The sequence below is a fragment of the Chrysochloris asiatica genome, unplaced genomic scaffold, assembly GCF_000296735.1.
Source record: "Chrysochloris asiatica unplaced genomic scaffold, ChrAsi1.0 scaffold00121, whole genome shotgun sequence".
Classification (NCBI taxonomy): Eukaryota; Metazoa; Chordata; class Mammalia; order Afrosoricida; family Chrysochloridae; genus Chrysochloris; species Chrysochloris asiatica.
Genome location: NW_006408639.1, coordinates 8,799,047 through 8,817,682, shown reverse-complemented (window position 1 = coordinate 8,817,682; position 18,636 = coordinate 8,799,047). Strand labels below are relative to the sequence as shown.

Here is an 18,636-nt window from a genome sequence, read left to right as displayed (position 1 = left end):
TTGGTGGTTCAAACTCAGCAGCCACTCTTCAGAAACCTTATACAGGATCACTATGAGTTGGAACCGACAACACTTAACAACAACAACAGAGATTAGACACATGTCAATATGGGAGACCAGGCAGGCAATATAAACAAGTAGCAGGAGACACAGGGAGGAATGTTACTTTCATCTTTCCTCTGCAAGCCTCCCTTTTGTTATATGTTGTTAAAGTGAATAGAGGTAAATATTGTCAACAATTGATACATGGAAGAGACTACAATCAATGTATTCAGCCATATTCCTGGGTGGTGGCAATTGGCAGGAGGTAAGCAGCAGGTAACCTCAAGGTCAGTGATTCAAATCTACCAGTTGCTCCTCAGGAGACAGATGAGGTTGTGTATTCCTGTGAAGGCGTGCAGTACTGGACCCCATACTGGTAAGAGCACTATGAGTCAGAATCAACTCAGTGGCCATCAGTTTGGTTTGTGGTTTCAGTAGCAGCTGCCTCTTTACGTCAGAGTGTGATTGCCCCAGTTCGCTACACTCCTTGGCCCTCTATTACTTTTCAGCACAGGCAAATGTTCAGTTATCGTTTATCACCAGCTGGTGCTGTTGATACTGTTATAATAGAATTACAAGAAAACAGTTCTCATTAATAGTTCTAAATGTTTCTTGATTCAAATCATTAAGAAAAAGAAATCAAAAGGTACACTGACAACACTATGTGTTGCAAGCAAAGAGGGATGTTGAATGGAAGAACAATCCTAAATAGACAATGATTTGTGCTTCAGATGCAAATCAACATCTCCCATTTATGTTATCTCCCCGACTTCTGCAGCCTCCATAACACCAGGAGAAATGAACATAGTGATGAAGAGCACTGGCTTTGGAGTGAATTCGACATAATTTACTGTGTGGCCTTGATAAATGATTCGTCCTCTCTGTGCTTCCATCTCCTCATACGGAAGATGCAATCAGTGAGCCTACCTCAGAGGACTGTTATGAGGTGGCAAATAAATGAAGGGTGTGAAGATTTTAGCACAACACTTGGCACACATTCAGGGTTAGCTGTTATTAGAGCAGAGTACAGAAAGAGAGCCTGCAAGGATGACTAGGAGGAGTTGTGTGAAATAAGGAAAAATACTTTACACTGAGAAACGTCAAAGCAAAGGCAAGAATTGACAAGTACCCTGCCCCAGGGCCACAACAGAAGCCAGATCATCTAGGAAGATTTTGAAAGACAGGCTGAGAACTATCCAATAAGTCATTATTTCCCAAAATGCCATGCTGTGTGATGGATTTTGGTGATACATTGAATAGGACATTAAATAGCATTGACTCATACACTGAGAAAGTAATTTCCTTTCAATTATTTTCCAATCTTTCTGATTAAGCATAGGCAAATGTCTTGGTTTGATGCTGTTCATAATACTAGGAGTCCCTGAGTCTACAACCGATTACTAATTGAAAGCCTGGCAGTTCAAATCCACCCAGAGGCACCCTGAAAGACAAACATGGTGGTCACGATCTTGAAAACGTCACGAAGCAGCTCTGCTCTGCACACAAGGGGTCACCATGAATAAAACTCCATTGGACAGCAACCAACAAGTAACATCTGCCCATCCCTGGTTTTAGAGACTGAAGACCTCAGCTTAAGGGCTGCTAGCAACAGTATCTACCTACAACTTATTGTTTTGTTTCTCATGACTTAAATTTTACATTTAGCCTCCATCTATAGCAAATAGGGAGTCAGAAAAATTCGCTGTAAAATCATATTTAAGCGAAAATTAAGTTAGACGATTTGAAAATGCATTTTAAAAAGGTAATTAGACAAAAGTTAAGTAACCAGCCGCTCTGAGTCGGAACGGACTCCAAGGGCACATAACCAACCACCAAGTAAACTAGAGGATGGGTAAAATGCGGATACGGCAAGACTTGCGAAGTTCTGGGAAACACCAAGGTGGCTGTCAAATGAGTCCATGATGCACTGGAAGGAAGAGGCAACACCAGGCTGTGATTATGTGTAAAACTGCCGCACGCGTGGCACACTCACTCCTAGGCGCCCTTTGCAATCCTCAGATTATCGTCCACAAAAAGAGGCGGGGGCGGGGGTGGGGGTGGGGGTGGGGGGTGAGGACCTCGCCGTCTCCCAGGCCCAGAGTTCAGCATCCCTCAGCCCAGGCCGCAGGCCTAACGCTCTTGGTAACCACAGTGATTCCCACCAGAGCTCCCACCATCCCCGCCGGGTGGCGGCCTCCCCCTCCTGCCGCACAGTCCCTCTTCTCACCACTGCTCGACTTTATCTCTCCACGTCAAAACGGCCCTCATTGCGGATTCCCTCTCCTCGGGCCCCTCCTCCCCGCGTAAGTAACTGGTCCGCGCCCGCGAGCCACTTTAGCTACCTGCGCTACCCCGGCAACGCACATGCGCAGTGAGCTAGGCGCGAGGCAGAAGGTTTGGCCTGCGCATGTTTAGAAGAGAACCCTTGAAAACGGGAGTCTACAAAAAAAAACGCATGCGCAACTAGGTCGCGCGCGATTAGCCGGGGCATCTTCTTTGACAACAAGATTTGACTGGCTGAGCCATGGAGATGGTGGCTACGACTCAGGGGCCAGCCAGGAAGTTGCTGTGGCGTCTGCCTGATTTTTGCTTCCTTCTGCCTTTGGTCTCAACTTAAAACGTTGAACTGAAGAAATTTTCATATTTTACTCCGCCTCGCCCACCGCCAGGCTCTGGAGACCTCCCGGCTGCGGAGCCTGCTCCAGGAGCACGACTGGGATGGAGAATCTGAGCCTGGACTCAGTCGCCTTAAGTGAGCGCCTAGTGTTGGACCGACAATGTGACCTTAGGCAAGTGATTGCCCATTTTCGGGCCTCAGTTTCACCACTTGTGAAATGGCGGGAGAGGGGAGTGGAAGGTGTGTGGTGGGAATTGAGGTGGCGTTCCGGGAACTGGAACGAAGCACGTCTCCCTTCTCGGGCGGACGGCTACTGAGGATCAGGTGCCTTTGGGGGAGCTGAGCCTAGTAGCAACAACCACCCCAGAAATTAGAGCACATTGTGCATGTGTGCTACGGGGCTCAGATGGCTTCCCCACTCTTATCAAAAGTTCATCATTAGAAGAGAAACGAGGCTTGGAAGAAAGGAAATAACTTGCTTTTGAATACACATCCGCTAAAAATGCAGGGCTGGGATTTGAACCCAGTCTGCTAACCTCAGCGTTTGTGCTGTTTTCACCAGATTTCGTTTTCCACGTTTCTGAACATTTGAACGATAGGATTCCATCAGATCTCACCCACCTCCCTAAAAGTGTTGTTACTTACAGTCGAGTCAGTCCCAACTCATAGCGAACCTGTATATTATTTAATCTCTTAAAATAAGTCAGAATTTCTTGATTCTAACTCTGGTCACTAGCTCTTGCTCCGCCCCCTTCCCCTAGTTTTAGAAAAGACGTGTTAGATGATCTCTGTTTCTCTTCCGACTCATAGTGACCCTCTGTAAGGTTTCCAAGGAGCGAGCGGCTGGTGAATTTGAACTGCCCACTTTGAGGTTCACAATCCAGTGCTGACCCTATACCCTAGCCACCTGATTGTTATTAAGTGCCGTCAGTGGGTTCCGGCACTCAGCGACCTTGTATAGGTTTCCGAGGAGCAGCTGATGGGTTTGAACCACCAACTTTATGGTTCACAGTCTAGTGCTGATCCACAGCGCCACGTGATTAGGATCAATCTAATCTTTGCAGTCCAGAGCACTAACTCACAGCGCCTCACAGATTATTCTTACTGAGTCATAGGAAGGTTGTAATCCTAGTACGGTGCTGTAGGATAAGCACTGGACCATAAGATCAGTTTGAACTGCAAGGTCAGCGGTTCAAACTCGCCAGTCGCTCCTTGGAAACCTTACACAGAGTTGCTATGCCTCGGATCCGACTTGGCGGTTCAAGTCGTTTGAACTGCAAGGTTGGTGGTCCAAGCTCACCAGCTGCTCCTTGGAAACCATATATAGGGTCACTATGGGTCGGAATCTACTCAACGGCGCTTAATAACAACAACAATCCTGGTATGGCTCTGCGGGATAATGCGCTGGACTGCAAGGTCGAACCCAGAGGTCAGTGGTTCAAACTCCCCAGCCAACAATCCTAATTAATAGTATGGGGGTGGGAGAGTACAAGGAGGCCTTTAAAAACTTATGGAAAATTGGAAATTCTATAAACTTCTCGAAGCCCCCTTGTATTTAACCAAGATTTGGAAGACCTGGATTCTAGTATCAGTTCTGCAAGCCACCTTCATGTTGTTAAGTGCTGTTAAGTCTCTTCGGCTACCCTGTGTAAGGTTTCCAAGGAGCGGCTAGAGACTTCGAACCACTGACCTTGCAGTTCAAACTGATATTATGGTTCAGTACTTATCCTACAACACCACACCAGGACTACAACCTTCCTATTACACAGTAAGAATAATCTGTGTGGGCTGGTTTACAGGCTTTCAAGAGGAAGTCTAGGTCCAGAAGGCACAGAGGAAGGTAAAAATCTCCACTGAATAGTTCCGAGTCTGTCTAGGCGGGGCTGATGAAAGGAGATGGGGATAGGTCTCTTGTGGTACAATAGTGAATAATTGTTATCAGGACTGACTGTGAGGGAAAAGAAGGGGAGTGATTGACTTTGTAGTCCAGGGGCAGAGGTTCCTGGAACCATCAAGGGAGAAGAGTAGAGTGCAGGACCCTATCCAGAGAGACAGGTGACACCAGAGATGGAGGCAGAGACAATGATGTGGAGAGATGGAGCGGCTGGGAACTCTAGACCCAGAAAGGGAGAGGGGCTATGTGCTGACGACCGGGTGGGGGTTGGGGGGGGCAGGTTTGCAGGTTATACCCTTTGGTTGGTTGATGATGCATGGAGGGGACTGTAACCATGGCAATGGAACATATACCATAGGATGAATGTAAAGCTAATGTTCGCCCATGTAAACTATCACATAATTCACAGTAAAACATTAAAAAAAAAGAAGAATCTGTGGCGCTGTGGGTTAATGCTCTGGACTGCAAAGTCGGTTTGAACCACAAGGTCGGCAGTTGAAGCCACCAGCCGCTCCTTGGAAACCCTACACAGGGTCACTATGGGTCAGAACCGACTCGATGGGACTTAACAACAACCTACCTCAAAAGGTTATCTTGAGGATAAAGATTTGAAGATTGTGAGGCAGAAATGACTTAATTTTGAAGGGTGACAACATCTGATGAAAGTGGTGGGCATTCTCCCCCAGAAAAATACCCACATACATATAATTCTGACCTCACTTGTTTGTGGACAGGAGTGTCTCACCGATGTTTTTAAACACTTCTATTGGTCCCAGTTAAGACCTCAGATGTTGCTTCGTATTAATGCATATGTCAATTATCACCAGGAATCTTCATAAACATTCACTGATTAACCAAAAAAAGTTCCTACTAATCAGCTTGCATTTTTCATTGTTCAGATAATAACAACACTTAAACCTGAAAATAGCTTGTCCCATAGCACCAGACTACTCTATACTGATTTAAATCTCACATTTTATCTTAATAATCCATATGCTTCCCACCGGGTTATAGACTGAACTTGAATAAGCAGTAGAAAATAAATTATAAACGAATTAATCACTTACACTTTATTTCCAGTGAGGAAGGTGTTACTCTGGGAACAGAAAGATCGAGAGAAGATGAGAAACAAATCGTGGCAAAAAGCAGCAATGAATGTGATCCCCTGCTCCAAGAACCTATTGCTTCTGCTCAGTTGGATGGCACCACAGTGACAGAATGCCATAAGTCTGTCCCCTGTGGTTGGGAAAGAGTTGTGAAGCAGCGGTTATCAGGGAAAACAGCAGGAAGATTTGATGTGTGTTTTATCAGGTAAATAATGTTTTTCTAAACATGTATTAGGATATAGAATGGCAGGAATCTTGGCTTATTTCAATTTGTACCATGAAACCATTGTGGATTCTATTCCTTCAACAACACTGGTTAGTTTTATCAAGTGATTTGAGAACCGTTACATACACTTTGTTCCTCCCATTGCAAAATGGTATGGTGCGATAGGATAAGCATTACACTGCAAGGTTGATTTGAACCACAAGGTTGGCAGTTCAAACCCACCAGTTACTCCTCAGAAACCCTATACAGGCTTGCTATGAGTTGGAACTGACTCGACAGCACTTACAAACAATAGCTGCAAAATATATACATTTATCAAGTATATAGGGTCACTAGAGTCAAATTCGGCTCGACAACAGTGAGTTGAATTTGGTATGGAAGAAACCAATTTAAAGTACCATTTTCCCATGATTGTATTTTAAATGAGAAATACAATACCAAGTCTACATTTGTTGTTGTTAACTGCCATTGAGTCAGTTCTGATTCATAGTGACCCTGTATAGGGTTTCCAAGGAGCAGCTGGTGGGTTTGAACTGCTGACCTTGTGGTTATCAGTCCAGTGCTCATCCTACAGTGCCACACCAGGAGTCTATATTTGGAAGATATTAATTAGAAAGCTGAAATACAGCACAATTATTTTTAAAAGTCACTTCTGTTTACTAACATGAAGCTTTCTTTCATGTCATTTTGTAGCCCTAAAGGACTGAAGTTCAGATCCAAAAGTTCACTTGTTGATTATCTTCATAAAAATGGAGAGAGTTCTCTTAAGCCAGAAGATTTTGATTTTACTGTACTTCCTAAAAGGGACATTAAATCAAAATATAAAGATAGTAGCAAGACAGCTCTCACATCCCGAGTGCAAAAGAAAAGTAACAATTCAAACCCCAAGACACAATGGGGGTTGACAAAGGATGTGTGTCCTCTTCCACAAGATAGTTCAGAATTGCAGGATAGCACTGGACTATCTAACCTTACTTCCATTCATTTGATTTTGAAAGAAGATGAGGGTGTTAATGGTGTTAATTCCAGGAAGCTTAGAAAGTCTAAAGGAAAGATGACTCATTTGAAAAGGATTCAAATGAAGAAAATGAAACAAGGGTCCAGGAAGAGTCTTTCAGATTCTGTTCAAAGTAATAGAAGAGGAGAAACTGTCTGTTGTACAGCGGATGGTGAAGAGCCTGTTGTACAAGGGAGTCCACTTGGTAGAACTCTCTGCCTTTCCGATGCCACAGGGAGTGACGAGACCCTCATTGTGACTGATGAAGAAAGGAGACTTGTGAATGAGAAATCATTGCATTCAGGATCAAATTGTCATTTTGGAAAGCTAACTTCTGGCACTAGGAACATACCATGCTGCCAAGAAGCAGAGCACAATCAGAAATGTGAAGGTACCTTTTTAGAATCTAAGGAAATCAGAACAAATGTGGACGTTGGAGAGAGGAAGAAACATTTGCATACTGACATTTTAAAATGCGGCTCTGAGATCGGTAGCAGCTGCTCACAAGCTGAGAAAAACTTTACTTCCGTGAAAATATTTCAAGGTAATCAGTGCTTTCAAATGCTTTTGGAAATTGTTCAGTGAGGACTTCCTTCCTCTGGATCTCTTATGTCATACCTCTTCAGGGTTAGGATATGTGTATACAGCCAAGAAAGGAGGCCAGATACTGCATACACTCCATTAGCTTAGGTTGATACCTTGTCTAAACTATGAGCTGCCCAGCTAATGTTCTAGCCCTTTCCTATGGCAGAGAGGGATTTAGCTGCTACAATCTGATGTCCCATGAGTCCTTCTGTGGTGCTGTATCATCAGCACTGAACTGCTAACCACAAGGCTGGTGGTTCAAACCCACCAGCAGCTCCTCAGTGCGTCAGCATGACTTGCCAGCACTTACACCACCACCACCACCTTGATATCCCCAGCAAAAGAGAGTCGTGTGTTTAGCAGCTGCCACGCTGTCCCTGGTGAAGCACTTCTCAGCAGTGCATTCTCTTGTTCCCGTACTCTTTCTAGCCAGTAATCTTAAGAATTTAAGGAAAATTCAAAGATTTGTGAAACAATTTAGAGAGAATGCCTTTTATACGTAGACTGGTCAGTGTCGTCTCTTCCTAGTCCATCTGTTAATTACTACTGATAGGTGACTTCCAATTTAATTGTGCATGTATTATCATCATTTTGCCTTCAACTGTAATGTAGTGCTTCTCTAAAATACTTTAAAGCTCTAAATAATTCAAAACTGTAATCACATAGTTCATCTATTATTTGTAGTATGCTCTTAATACAGAATTGAGAGCTTAGCAGTTTTGCTTTTATAATACCTCAGTGACTAAGAGATAAAAAGGAGACCTTTTGAGCAGGCCTGTATTAGTCATTCATTATGCCATTATGGTATAATGAATAACTCCTTTAAAGAAAAAGTAATTTAACTTAAAATCCTATAGGGAGACAGCCTAGACAAATTGGTAGAGCAGGGGGTTATGGCTTAATTCCAGCACTCAAACCCACCTGTGATTTTTGTCCTTTCTGTCTTCAAAATTTCTCTCTGTTGGCAATAGCTGTATGTATCTAGGAACTACATAAGAATGTTTGAAAGTCTCTCCTGTAAAGACTGTGGAGCAGCTTAAGGAAAGCTTTGAAGCTTGCATATATAACAGAAAAATTAAAAATTTAAAACACCCTTTGCAACTAAAATTCTGAAAAGGAATTTTTTTCATCCTACACAAAAAGAACTTAGGTTCTCATCATAAGATGAACTATCTTTAAATTAAAAGGTATCTCGTGTTGTAGGATAAGCACTGGACCACAAAGTTGGTTTGAACTGCAAGGTCAGACTCACCTGTTGCTTCTCAGAAACACTATGTTGTTATTTGTTGTTATGTGCTGTGGAATCGGTTACAACTCATAGCAATGCTGTATAGGGTTTCCAAGGAGTGGCTGGTGGTTTGAACTGCCACCTTACAGTTCAAATCTACCTTTGAGTCCAGTGCTTACCCGACAGCACACTAGGACTCCTAGAAACCCTATACAGGGTCACTATGAGTCGGAACCAACTCGATGGCACTTAAGAACAATTGGAAGAGTAAAGATTTTCCCATTGGTTTAGCTAGAAATTGCCAAAGTTCTGTTTGACTCAAACTGGGTCTCCTAGGAATAAAGGAGACTAATTAATGATTGCTTGTAGGGACCCACAGAGAACATTTCCAAATAAGAGCCATTTCCTGTATTCTGAATTATAGGGTCCATTGGTCTTTCTGTGTTCAAACTAGAAAAGCAAAAAAAAAAAAAAACCAAACACTTGACTAATTATCTGAAGACCTGCATTCTTGTCCCAGTTTGTTGTCAATCTCAGTAACATTTTGGGATGATGGCTTAGTTATTTTTAAGTCTTAATTTCTTCATCTGTAAAATGGAGACACTCAGTCTTATTTTCCACATCAAAAATATACAAGGTATATTGAGAAGTGAAATAGATGATGTCATGCTACACAAATGCAAGATATTATTAGATGATATTCAAATTTAAAGGGTGTGGCTAAACAGAGTATTAGTTGGTGCTTTTAGAAACTTGGGAAGTCTGATAACTGGTCAAATAGTTTTTGTTGAATTAACAGCTTCCCTGTAGATAATGTTGTTATGAAGTGCCATCAAGTCAGTTCCGACCCATAGTGACCCTGTATAGGGTTTCTGAGGTCATTTTGAACTGCTGACCTTGAGATTTGCAGTGTGACTTGCAACCACTACACTACCAGAGCTTCTCTCCTATAGATAATAGTCACCGGTAAGTCCAAGGTCCAAATCAGAAGCTCTGAGATTTTTCTGCAGGTTCTATTTTGAATATAGAAAATTAGAGAAGAAAATTTAAAAATCACTGCTCAGAAAACAACTCTGCTATTTTGGTTTATTTCATTCTATTCTCTGTGGTTATGTATTTGTCTTTGGGTTTTACAGTGAAACCTGTAACAGCTGGAACTCACCAGCACTGCCTTGTTTTTTTGGGTCGTGCAAATTTACCCCTTGGGCAGAGTACATGGTTTTAGTGAAAAATATTTACATGGCCACCATAGGTTTTCTGGCATATTGAATCTTGCTTTTTTACTTAAAAGTTAATGACATGCACCATTCTCACCATCATTACAGCAACACACAAGCCACCACAGTACAGCAAACTGACTGGTGAGTGGTGGATTCATGAAATAGCCTTAAAAAACATTTTAGTAACTCTATTGTACAGTTGTGTCTTCACTTAAAATGGTCCGTGTTGTCAATTTTTCAATACAATGAACATTGAACACAAACCAGAGAGCCTGTATGACAGTGCTGCTAAAGGCATGACCTCAGGAGCCAGACTGCCTAGATTTGAATTTCAGCTCTGATACTTACTAGCTGCATGACCTTGGGCAAGGAACTTGCTTTCTCTGTACTTGAGTTTTCTTCTCTGGAATGTGGACATAGAGAGTACCAACCTCATAGGTCATTGTTGTTCACTGCAGTCGAATCTGTTCTGACTCATAGTGACACTGTAAAGTGTTTCTGAGGAGCCACTAGTGGATCTGAACCACTTACCTTGTGGTTAGCAGTCCAGTGCTTATCCTACAGGACCACACCTGGACTCCAAGGTTATTAGTAGAATCATATGGTACTTACATAAAGTACCTAGCACATAGTATTTTGTTATTTTAGTCTGATTTATAGAAACTCATAGGGTTTCCAGTGAACAGCTGGTGAGTTTAAACCACCGACCTTGCAGTTCAAACTGACCTTACGGTCCAGTGCTTATCCTACAGTGCCACACCAGAACTCCATACAATGATTTGCATGTAGTGTTTATTATTACTATTTATTCTGTGATTAGGCTAAGCTGTAGAGTCTATAAATAGTATTCACTCTTCCTTTTCAGAAGACACACCTGTTCCACGAACCCAAATAGAAAAAAGGAAAACAAGCCTGTATTTTTCCAGCAAGTACAACAAAGAAGGTATTCCTATCCCAATAAGAAAATCAGATTGTAAACCATTTCAGGTGCTCAGCTCTGAGGGTGTGTATTTGTTTAGCTCTTAGCCCCCCACGACGAAAGGCCTTTAAGAAGTGGACACCTCCGCGGTCACCTTTTAATCTCGTTCAGGAAACACTTTTTCATGACCCCTGGAAACTCCTCGTTGCCACTATATTTCTCAATCGGACCTCAGGTTTGTGAGATCTGTCAATCTTTGGCTTAGTAGAGACTGATGAAGGGAAAGAGCAATGAATTGATTAAGAGACCTGGTTCAGATTCAGTGAGTGTGTGACCTTGGGTAAGGCCTTCCACTTTTGGTCCTCAGTCTCCATCTATGAGAAGAAAGTCAGACTAGATAATGTCCTAGAGCATTTTTAGCATTAAGGGGCAGGTTCCTCAGGTATTTTCTACTTCTAAGTTAATTTTGGTCATCAATGGAAATCAGTTACTTATCATTCCTCCACCCTCTGCTGTGCGTAAAAGCACTTTTTTATTGAATGTCTTCGCTCATGTCACTGACACCGTGTGTTTTATTTGCTTTTACATTGGTTAGCTGATGATCTTTTAAAAACTATTATCACGCAAGGTCAGGTTTCTACATATTTTGCACTGTTAGCCAAATAGATTAATGATGTTGGTTTTGTACTCTGAAAGTAGTTGCCGATTCAGAGAATAGCTTCTATCAGTGGAAAAACAACCACCACCAGCAAAAAAAACCCTGAGATTTTTAGGTGAGGGAATTATTTGAACTTGGAATCAGCCCACCTGAAGGCTTGTGATCATGCAGTAATTTTTACCTCCCAGGGAAAATGGCAATACCTGTGCTTTGGGAGTTTCTGGAGAAGTACCCTTCAGCCGAGGTAGCAAGAACTGCAGACTGGAGAGATGTATCTGAACTGCTGAAACCTCTTGGTCTCTATGATCTTCGAGCAAAGACCCTTGTCAAGTTCTCAGGTACCTTCCCATATGCCCTAAAGAGAAAACATCCACTGTGCCTTTTAAAGAGAAACACACCATAAACTTTGTCTTCAGACAAAGTTTTAAATTAAGAGAGGCATTTCAAACCAGTCTGCTTGCCCCAAACCACAGTCTTCCCCTGACCCAGGGAAGAAGTCAATGAAGACAAAGCCTAGTGATTGACCTCACAAACACGACTTCATCTCAGGGGTGGTGGTAGTGTGCCATCGAATTAGTTCCTACTCATAGTGAACTTACTTAGCGGTACTGAGGTTATAAATCTTTACAGGAACAGAAAGCCTCATCTTCCGCACAACCACTGGGTAGTTTCAAGCTGCTGACCTTAAGGTTAGCAGCCCAATTCATAACCACTACGCTATCAGAGCTGCTTCTCTACAACATTATTCTCATCTCGTTAGCAGTGAAAATGAATGGATTCCTAAATGACAGAGGAGACTTTCTGACAAGTTTGCTGCCAGAATGCATAAGTTCCGTCACTTGGACTGTTAGGAAAGGCTCCCTCCTGTCCCCTTTTCCCATTTTCTCAGTCCTGTCCCCCTCACCATACATGTAGAGAAGGTATCTTCCTAGAGGCTCATGTGATGTGTGGGTATTGTATTCTCCAGATGAATATCTGACAAAGCAGTGGAAGTATCCGATTGAGCTACATGGGATTGGTAAATATGGCAACGACTCTTACCGAATTTTTTGCATCAACGAGTGGAAGCAGGTGAGGCCCACTCCGGACCATAGTATATCGAGCACATTTTGTCTCTGAGATAAAATAAGTCCACCATTGTAAGGAAAAGTATTTCTTAGACAAATCTTGCCAATTTTGTTCCCACATTGAGGAGTGGCGACAACCCAGGGTAATTGGCAGCAGGGGGAAGATCCAGCCATATGCAGACCCCTTTAACATGCTCTCTGACTGACCTCTAATGGTTTGGCCACTTCTGGCCCTTTCTTTTCCCATTCAGATAATATCGCTATGCCCTGAAGTGATTTTCCTCCTGTCTTGGTAACAATAGCCTGCAAAAGCCTACAGGAAAACAGGCTTAGTACACAATTGTCGGGTTCTCAGGCTGTGTTTGTGGTAGCTGGCTCTCATTTCAGCAACTCACTCTGTTGACTATGCCCAGCCCACAGGCATCCTGGTGGGATCTGGGAGCTGGTGGTGCTACTGGGTGGCCTGTTCATGGTCTCCGAAGTCTGACTCACTCTAAAACTTTTGCCAGTAGATCTGGCCAAATCTGGGCTAACAATTCATGTGCCAGTTCCCACTCTGCAATTTATTTTGGCTTGAGTTGTTTACTCTCCGGATGTATACACTCTTTCTGGAAAATGGGGATAATGGACTCATATCACCACCACACCCCAGCTGTGGGTCATAGTGAGCATCAGCACAAAATTGGAAAGTGCTCTGCAGACTCAAGAATTATATTAATATGAGAATATTAATATAATATTCTGGAATACTGATGAATTCCATTAGATTAAAGGTGATCATTTTCAGGTATGTTATTGTAATGTACTGTTCCCTACCGTACTTTAAGAAGTCAATTAAGAACAGTGCAGTTCTGACCAACTCTGTCTCTTAATGTGCTGTATTTGTTCCAGGTGCACCCTGAAGACCATAAGTTAAATAAATATCATGACTGGCTTTGGGAAAATCATGAAAAATTAAGTCTGTCTTAAAACTCTTTCAAGTTTTCAAACTCATTTTTTAAGATTTACGTTTTACTTTGATTCTGAAGCACTCTATTAAGCACCACCAGCCACCTGTCCAGACATTCAGAGTTTCCTCAGCCCAATGGTAACCACCGTGTGTTCTCTTAGTGTGGGCACCGCTGCTGCACCGTTGCTACCAAATGCACTAGACCGTGTGGGGAACTTTGTTTTGTTTTTAATAAAGTCTGATAACAATCCTCAAAAATGGATACAGCAGCCCTTTCTCCCTCCCTGGCCATCTTGGCGACTGCTCTTGGTTGGGGGCCATCCCACACCTAAGGTGGGAAGATGGTGGCCGCAAAGAAGACGAAAAAGTCACTGGAGTCCATCAACTCGCGGCTCTAACTTGTATGATGATGATCCCACAAGGCAAAGCGAAGCTGGGCATCCTCGCCAACCACTGCCCGGCCTTGAGGAAATCCGAGATCAAATACTACGTCATGTTGACCAAAACTGGTGTCCATCACTACAGTGGCAATAATATTGTACTGGGCACAGCGTGCGGAAATACTGCAGAGTCTGCACACTGGCTATCATTGATCCAGGTGATTCCGATATCATTAGAAGCATGCCCGAACAAACTGGTGAAAAATAAATCATGCATTTTTTTTCTTTAATAAAACTGGCCAAAACTTGTTTTATGTTGTTTTTTTTTTTTTAAAAAAAAATGGATACAGCTTTTCCAATAATGAAATGTACTGTGAAGGTGAAAAAACTTCTAAACTATCAGTAATACAAACCAAATTTCAATGAACCCTGCTAGGTGAAAGATAAGTTCTTTTTCTACAGAAAATTATAGTACACAATTGGTATATGAAGAAGCATCAGCATTTTCAGCCAAACATGTAAGAGAAATAGTGTCACAATGTATGCCGGGCTTAATTAATCAAAATTTGTTTTAAAAAAGTCAACTTTCTAAAGGAAAACATGATTCTTTGACACCCGGTGTTCTTGCTGACTCCACACTGACTTTAAGGAATTTGAGAATCACCCGAGCATGTCTGTGAGAACAGTCGGTGACCTGCTACGCAGTGTTAGCTCCCAAGTTTCTGCTTAGGCCTTTTACTCTCACCTCTTCATAAGAACTTACGTAGCTACCACATCTTTCATCTTCCAGCTGAGGAACCAGACATTTCAAGTTTGATACCATTTTTATTACTGGTAGTGTAATATTAACAACTCAAATGCCAACACATTTACTGTAGAAGAATCACTAAATTGCCCAAGAAAATCCTAAGTTTCTTTAAGTCTCAGTTACCCCATTTTAAAGTACAATTTGAAATTTAAGTCAAACAAATGGGGAGTAAATTGTTAGGGAAACTCCCTTTGTTATGGGGTGGTGTGGGAACACCATCAGGTTCCAGGTGCTATAGGGCTAGCTGTTGGATTCCACTGTGATGAGCCAGTTTGCACTTTTGGAGAAGCATGGATTTTGACTGGGAAACATGAGAGCGAGTCATGCCCACATCTCAAGGCAAACATAGACTTCACAATATTCCATTACATATTTTTAAAACAAATATCAAAGTTGTTACGTGCCATCAAGTTGGTTATGACACATCATGACCCTGTATAGGGATTTTGAGGAGCAGCTGGTGAGATGGAATCATCGACTTGAGGTTCTAACTGACCTGCAGTCTAGTGCTTACTCTACAGTGCCACACCAGACTATCAAAGTAGCAATCACCAAATGCAAAACACTGCTGGGGAGGGAACAATGAGGAAAAGATTGTAAAGACCCTCAAAGAGACAGACACACACGATAGTGGGAGGGAGAAAAGGGGCCAGGTACGGGGATGATAAAAAAAAACATGGCTGACTTCAAAAGGTTGTATACCTGTCATAAGTGGAATTGGTACATTTACAGCAACGACAAAGAAATACTAAGCTTACATACAACCGAAATACTCCTGAGATTTGGTTCCTGGGCTCAGAGGTTTAGGGTCATGAATTCATAGGACTTCATGTGTTTGCTGTTAGTGATACAGAGTCAGTTCTGACTCAGCAACCCTGTATAGGGTTTCCTCACAGAAAAGAATGCCTCAGTGTTCTCCCATGGAGCAGCTGGACTTTGTGGTTCGCAGTCCAATGCTTATCATGTGGTCACCATGCTCAATAATACGGCTAGTGTTTCTGATGTACCTCCTAGTTCTTTGAGTGGAGTGTCAGGGCCTTAAAAGTTTGGAAGCGGACATCCAAGGCACAGCAATTGGTCTCTGTTTGCCTGAAGCAACAGAGGAAGAAGGAAAGTCAGAAATTGGAGGATATGGAATATGCTAATTGTCTTCATTAACAGTTTCCTTTGCCATGAGACCAGAAGAACTGGGTGGTGCCCACCTATCATTATTGAATATTTCTATCAAAGATTCTATAGAATGATCCTGATTAAAAGGTCGGGGTTTGCAGAACAAAAGTGCAAATTCTCATGGACTCCAAACTTTCAGGAGTGATAGAGAGGCTGGGTGAACTATTGCCCTGCGATCATCTTTAAACCTTAAACCAAAAATTATCCCCTTACATCTTACAACCAAACCATTGCCTTTATTTTAACTAGTAGAAAACTGTCTGCCTCAAGCATTATTCTCTTAAGAACTACAAGGGCTCAAGGCAACAACAGCAAGTTGCTAGATTAGGTAGGAACCTTAGGGGGTAGTGAGTTTATGTTAAGGGAGGAACAACTCCTAAGAATGACGGTGAGATATGATACAAAATTGTACATGTAGAAACTATTGGTACATGTTTTGCTGTGTATATTTGTCAACAATACTTACTTCTTAAATAATAAAAGTATGGCTCTGTAGGATAAACACTGGACTTGGAACCACAAGGTTGGCAGTTAGCTGGAAACCCTGTATGGGGTCACCATGAGTCAGAATTAACTCGACAGCACTTAACCACAACAACAGTACATACAGTGAGGCATCTGAAATCTGAACAATAGCTGGGGATTGATGATCCAGAACCATAGTTGGGGATTGATGGGGCAAGCCAAGTTTATGAAGCTTAGGAAACCAGCTATGGCTGAGTGGTGGGCCTGTTGTCAACTCCCCCTCCACCACCATCAGGAGGTGACCTGTGCGCACATGGGACCAGAGCCAGGTTCCTCCAGTTCCACTCCTGACACTGACCCTTAGCTGCAGATGAGGTTGCCTGACCTCACTACTCTTTCCTCATCTCTTTGCTCACCTCACAGGGTTATTGTGATTTTTAATATATAAAGTTTAAAACAGTGCTTGCTCTACCAAATTCTTGATGGAGTAGCCCATTATCTAAAGTGGGGCAGTCTGCAGGACTACCTCAGGTTGTTGAGAGGGTCACCAAAGACAATGCATTTCAGTGAAGGTGCTTTACACAGAGTAAGGGCTCAAAACATTTACTTTTGTTTAACTTTTTAGAATTGAGGAAGTCCACATAACAGAATTCACCATTTTTAGACAGACAAATAATTTTTAATACATTCACAGTGCTACGTGCCATCATGATTACATAATTCCAGAACATTTCCATCACTCCAAAAATTAAGTACCCATTCCCTTCTTCCCAGCCCCTGGCAACCACTAATCTGGACATTTCGTATCTATGCAATCATATTACATGTGGCTTCTTAGCATAACGTTTCCAAGGTGCATCTACATGTTAGCGTGTATCAGAATTCTTTCCTCTTTAGAGCGAAATAATACTCCATTGTATACATATGCCACATTTGATCAAGGGATGGACATTTCAGGCCTTCATTATTCTCTGATTCTCAGACTATAATTCCAAACCTGTTTCGATGAGAACACAATCCTAAAGCTGTCATATGCAGACCTACCGAAAAATCCTGCTGATTATGGGAAAAACCAGAGATTTATGACTCCAGATTCAAGGGTTAACTGAACCAAACTAAAAAATCCTAACTTTCTCCAAGTACCTTTTGTGGCATCTCCCAGCAGGCGGCTAAAGGCAACCAAATCCTCGGGCGCTGGCTAGCCCCCGCCCCGCCTCTCTCAGCGTTCAGCCAATCAGCACGTTTGAGTTGGTTGTTATGTCAACCAGAATGCTCCCTCCTGTTGTGCCGCGGTGCCGGGGGTTTTCTGAATGCCCAGCACTTCCATGCATGCGCACACACAGAAGTACACACAGCAAGTTCACACGAACACGCATACTCTTCCGCACCTGACCCCAGCTCCGCGACCATGGACCTGTCCATAGAAACGTACGAGGCGCTGTTCATGTCTTTGCTTGGTAAGCTCGCAGGAAGCAGTGCCTCCTCCCGGAAGCCCTTAGTCCCTTGCGGACGCAAGAAAGTGGGTTGAGGGTATGGACGGGTGGAGATCTTTGCCATCTTCACCATTTCGTGGTGAGAGGTTTTGGGAGTTGAGTTGAGGTGAAAGGGGGAACTATAAACTGCTTACATAATAAGAAGGGGTGTATACTGGGCCCAGGGGTGATCCAGGTAGGAAGAGGTCCTTGGAGTGTAGAGGGTGTATCCAACCTCCTGAAAGAAATCTTTATACTAGGACTTAAAGGAGAAAAAGCGTTCTCCAAGCCCAAAGAGCCAAGAAAACAGTATACCGATATGCCCAGAGATATGGGTTCCTCGGGAAACTTCTGGTTTGAGGATATCTGCAGATAGGTTGGAGAGGTCAGAAGGGACTAGGTCATGAAAGGTTTTGTAAGCTGGAAGAAGGGGAAGCTACAGAAGTGATAGTATTGGATTGGTTTTGTTGTTAAGTGCCATGGAATCGGTTCTGACCCATAGCAACCCTGTAAAGGTTGGTGAGAGGAGTGGCTGGTGACCTTGAACCACTGACCTTGCGGTAAAAACCGACTTTGCCATTCAGTGCATTAAACTACAGCACCACATATGTGTTAATGTTAAGTGCCTTGGAGTCAGTTCCAATGCGTAGTGACCCTGTATAGAGTTTCTGAGGAGCAGCTGGTGAATTTGAACCATTGACCTTGTGGTTCAAACCAACTTTGCAGTCCAGTACATTAACCCACAGCGACACACCACACCTGTTGTTATTAGGTGCTATCAAGTCGGTACCGACTCAGAGCGACCCTATGTACAACAGAAAGAAACACTGCCC

At 42.8% G+C, this 18,636-nt stretch overlaps 2 protein-coding genes across 2 annotated transcripts in view; both read left to right on the top strand.

Annotated features, from left to right (window-relative positions):
- Positions 1-2,406: 2,406 nt before the first annotated feature.
- Positions 2,407-13,528, top strand: MBD4 (methyl-CpG binding domain protein 4). The gene is made up of 8 exons (XM_006868684.1): positions 2,407-2,436; positions 2,712-2,794; positions 5,634-5,794; positions 10,781-10,858; positions 10,935-11,069; positions 11,681-11,830; positions 12,460-12,563; positions 13,451-13,528. Exons 1-8 carry the CDS (start codon positions 2,407-2,409, stop codon positions 13,526-13,528), a joined length of 819 nt encoding a protein of 272 aa, XP_006868746.1.
- A 4,211-nt stretch (positions 13,529-17,739) lies between these two features.
- EFCAB12 (EF-hand calcium binding domain 12) overlaps positions 17,740-18,636 on the top strand; it is a 40,591-nt gene continuing 39,694 nt past the window's right edge. The window contains exon 1 of the mRNA XM_006868683.1: positions 17,740-17,788. Coding sequence (XP_006868745.1) covers positions 17,740-17,788 — 49 coding nt within the window. The remainder of the gene's footprint in view (positions 17,789-18,636) is intronic.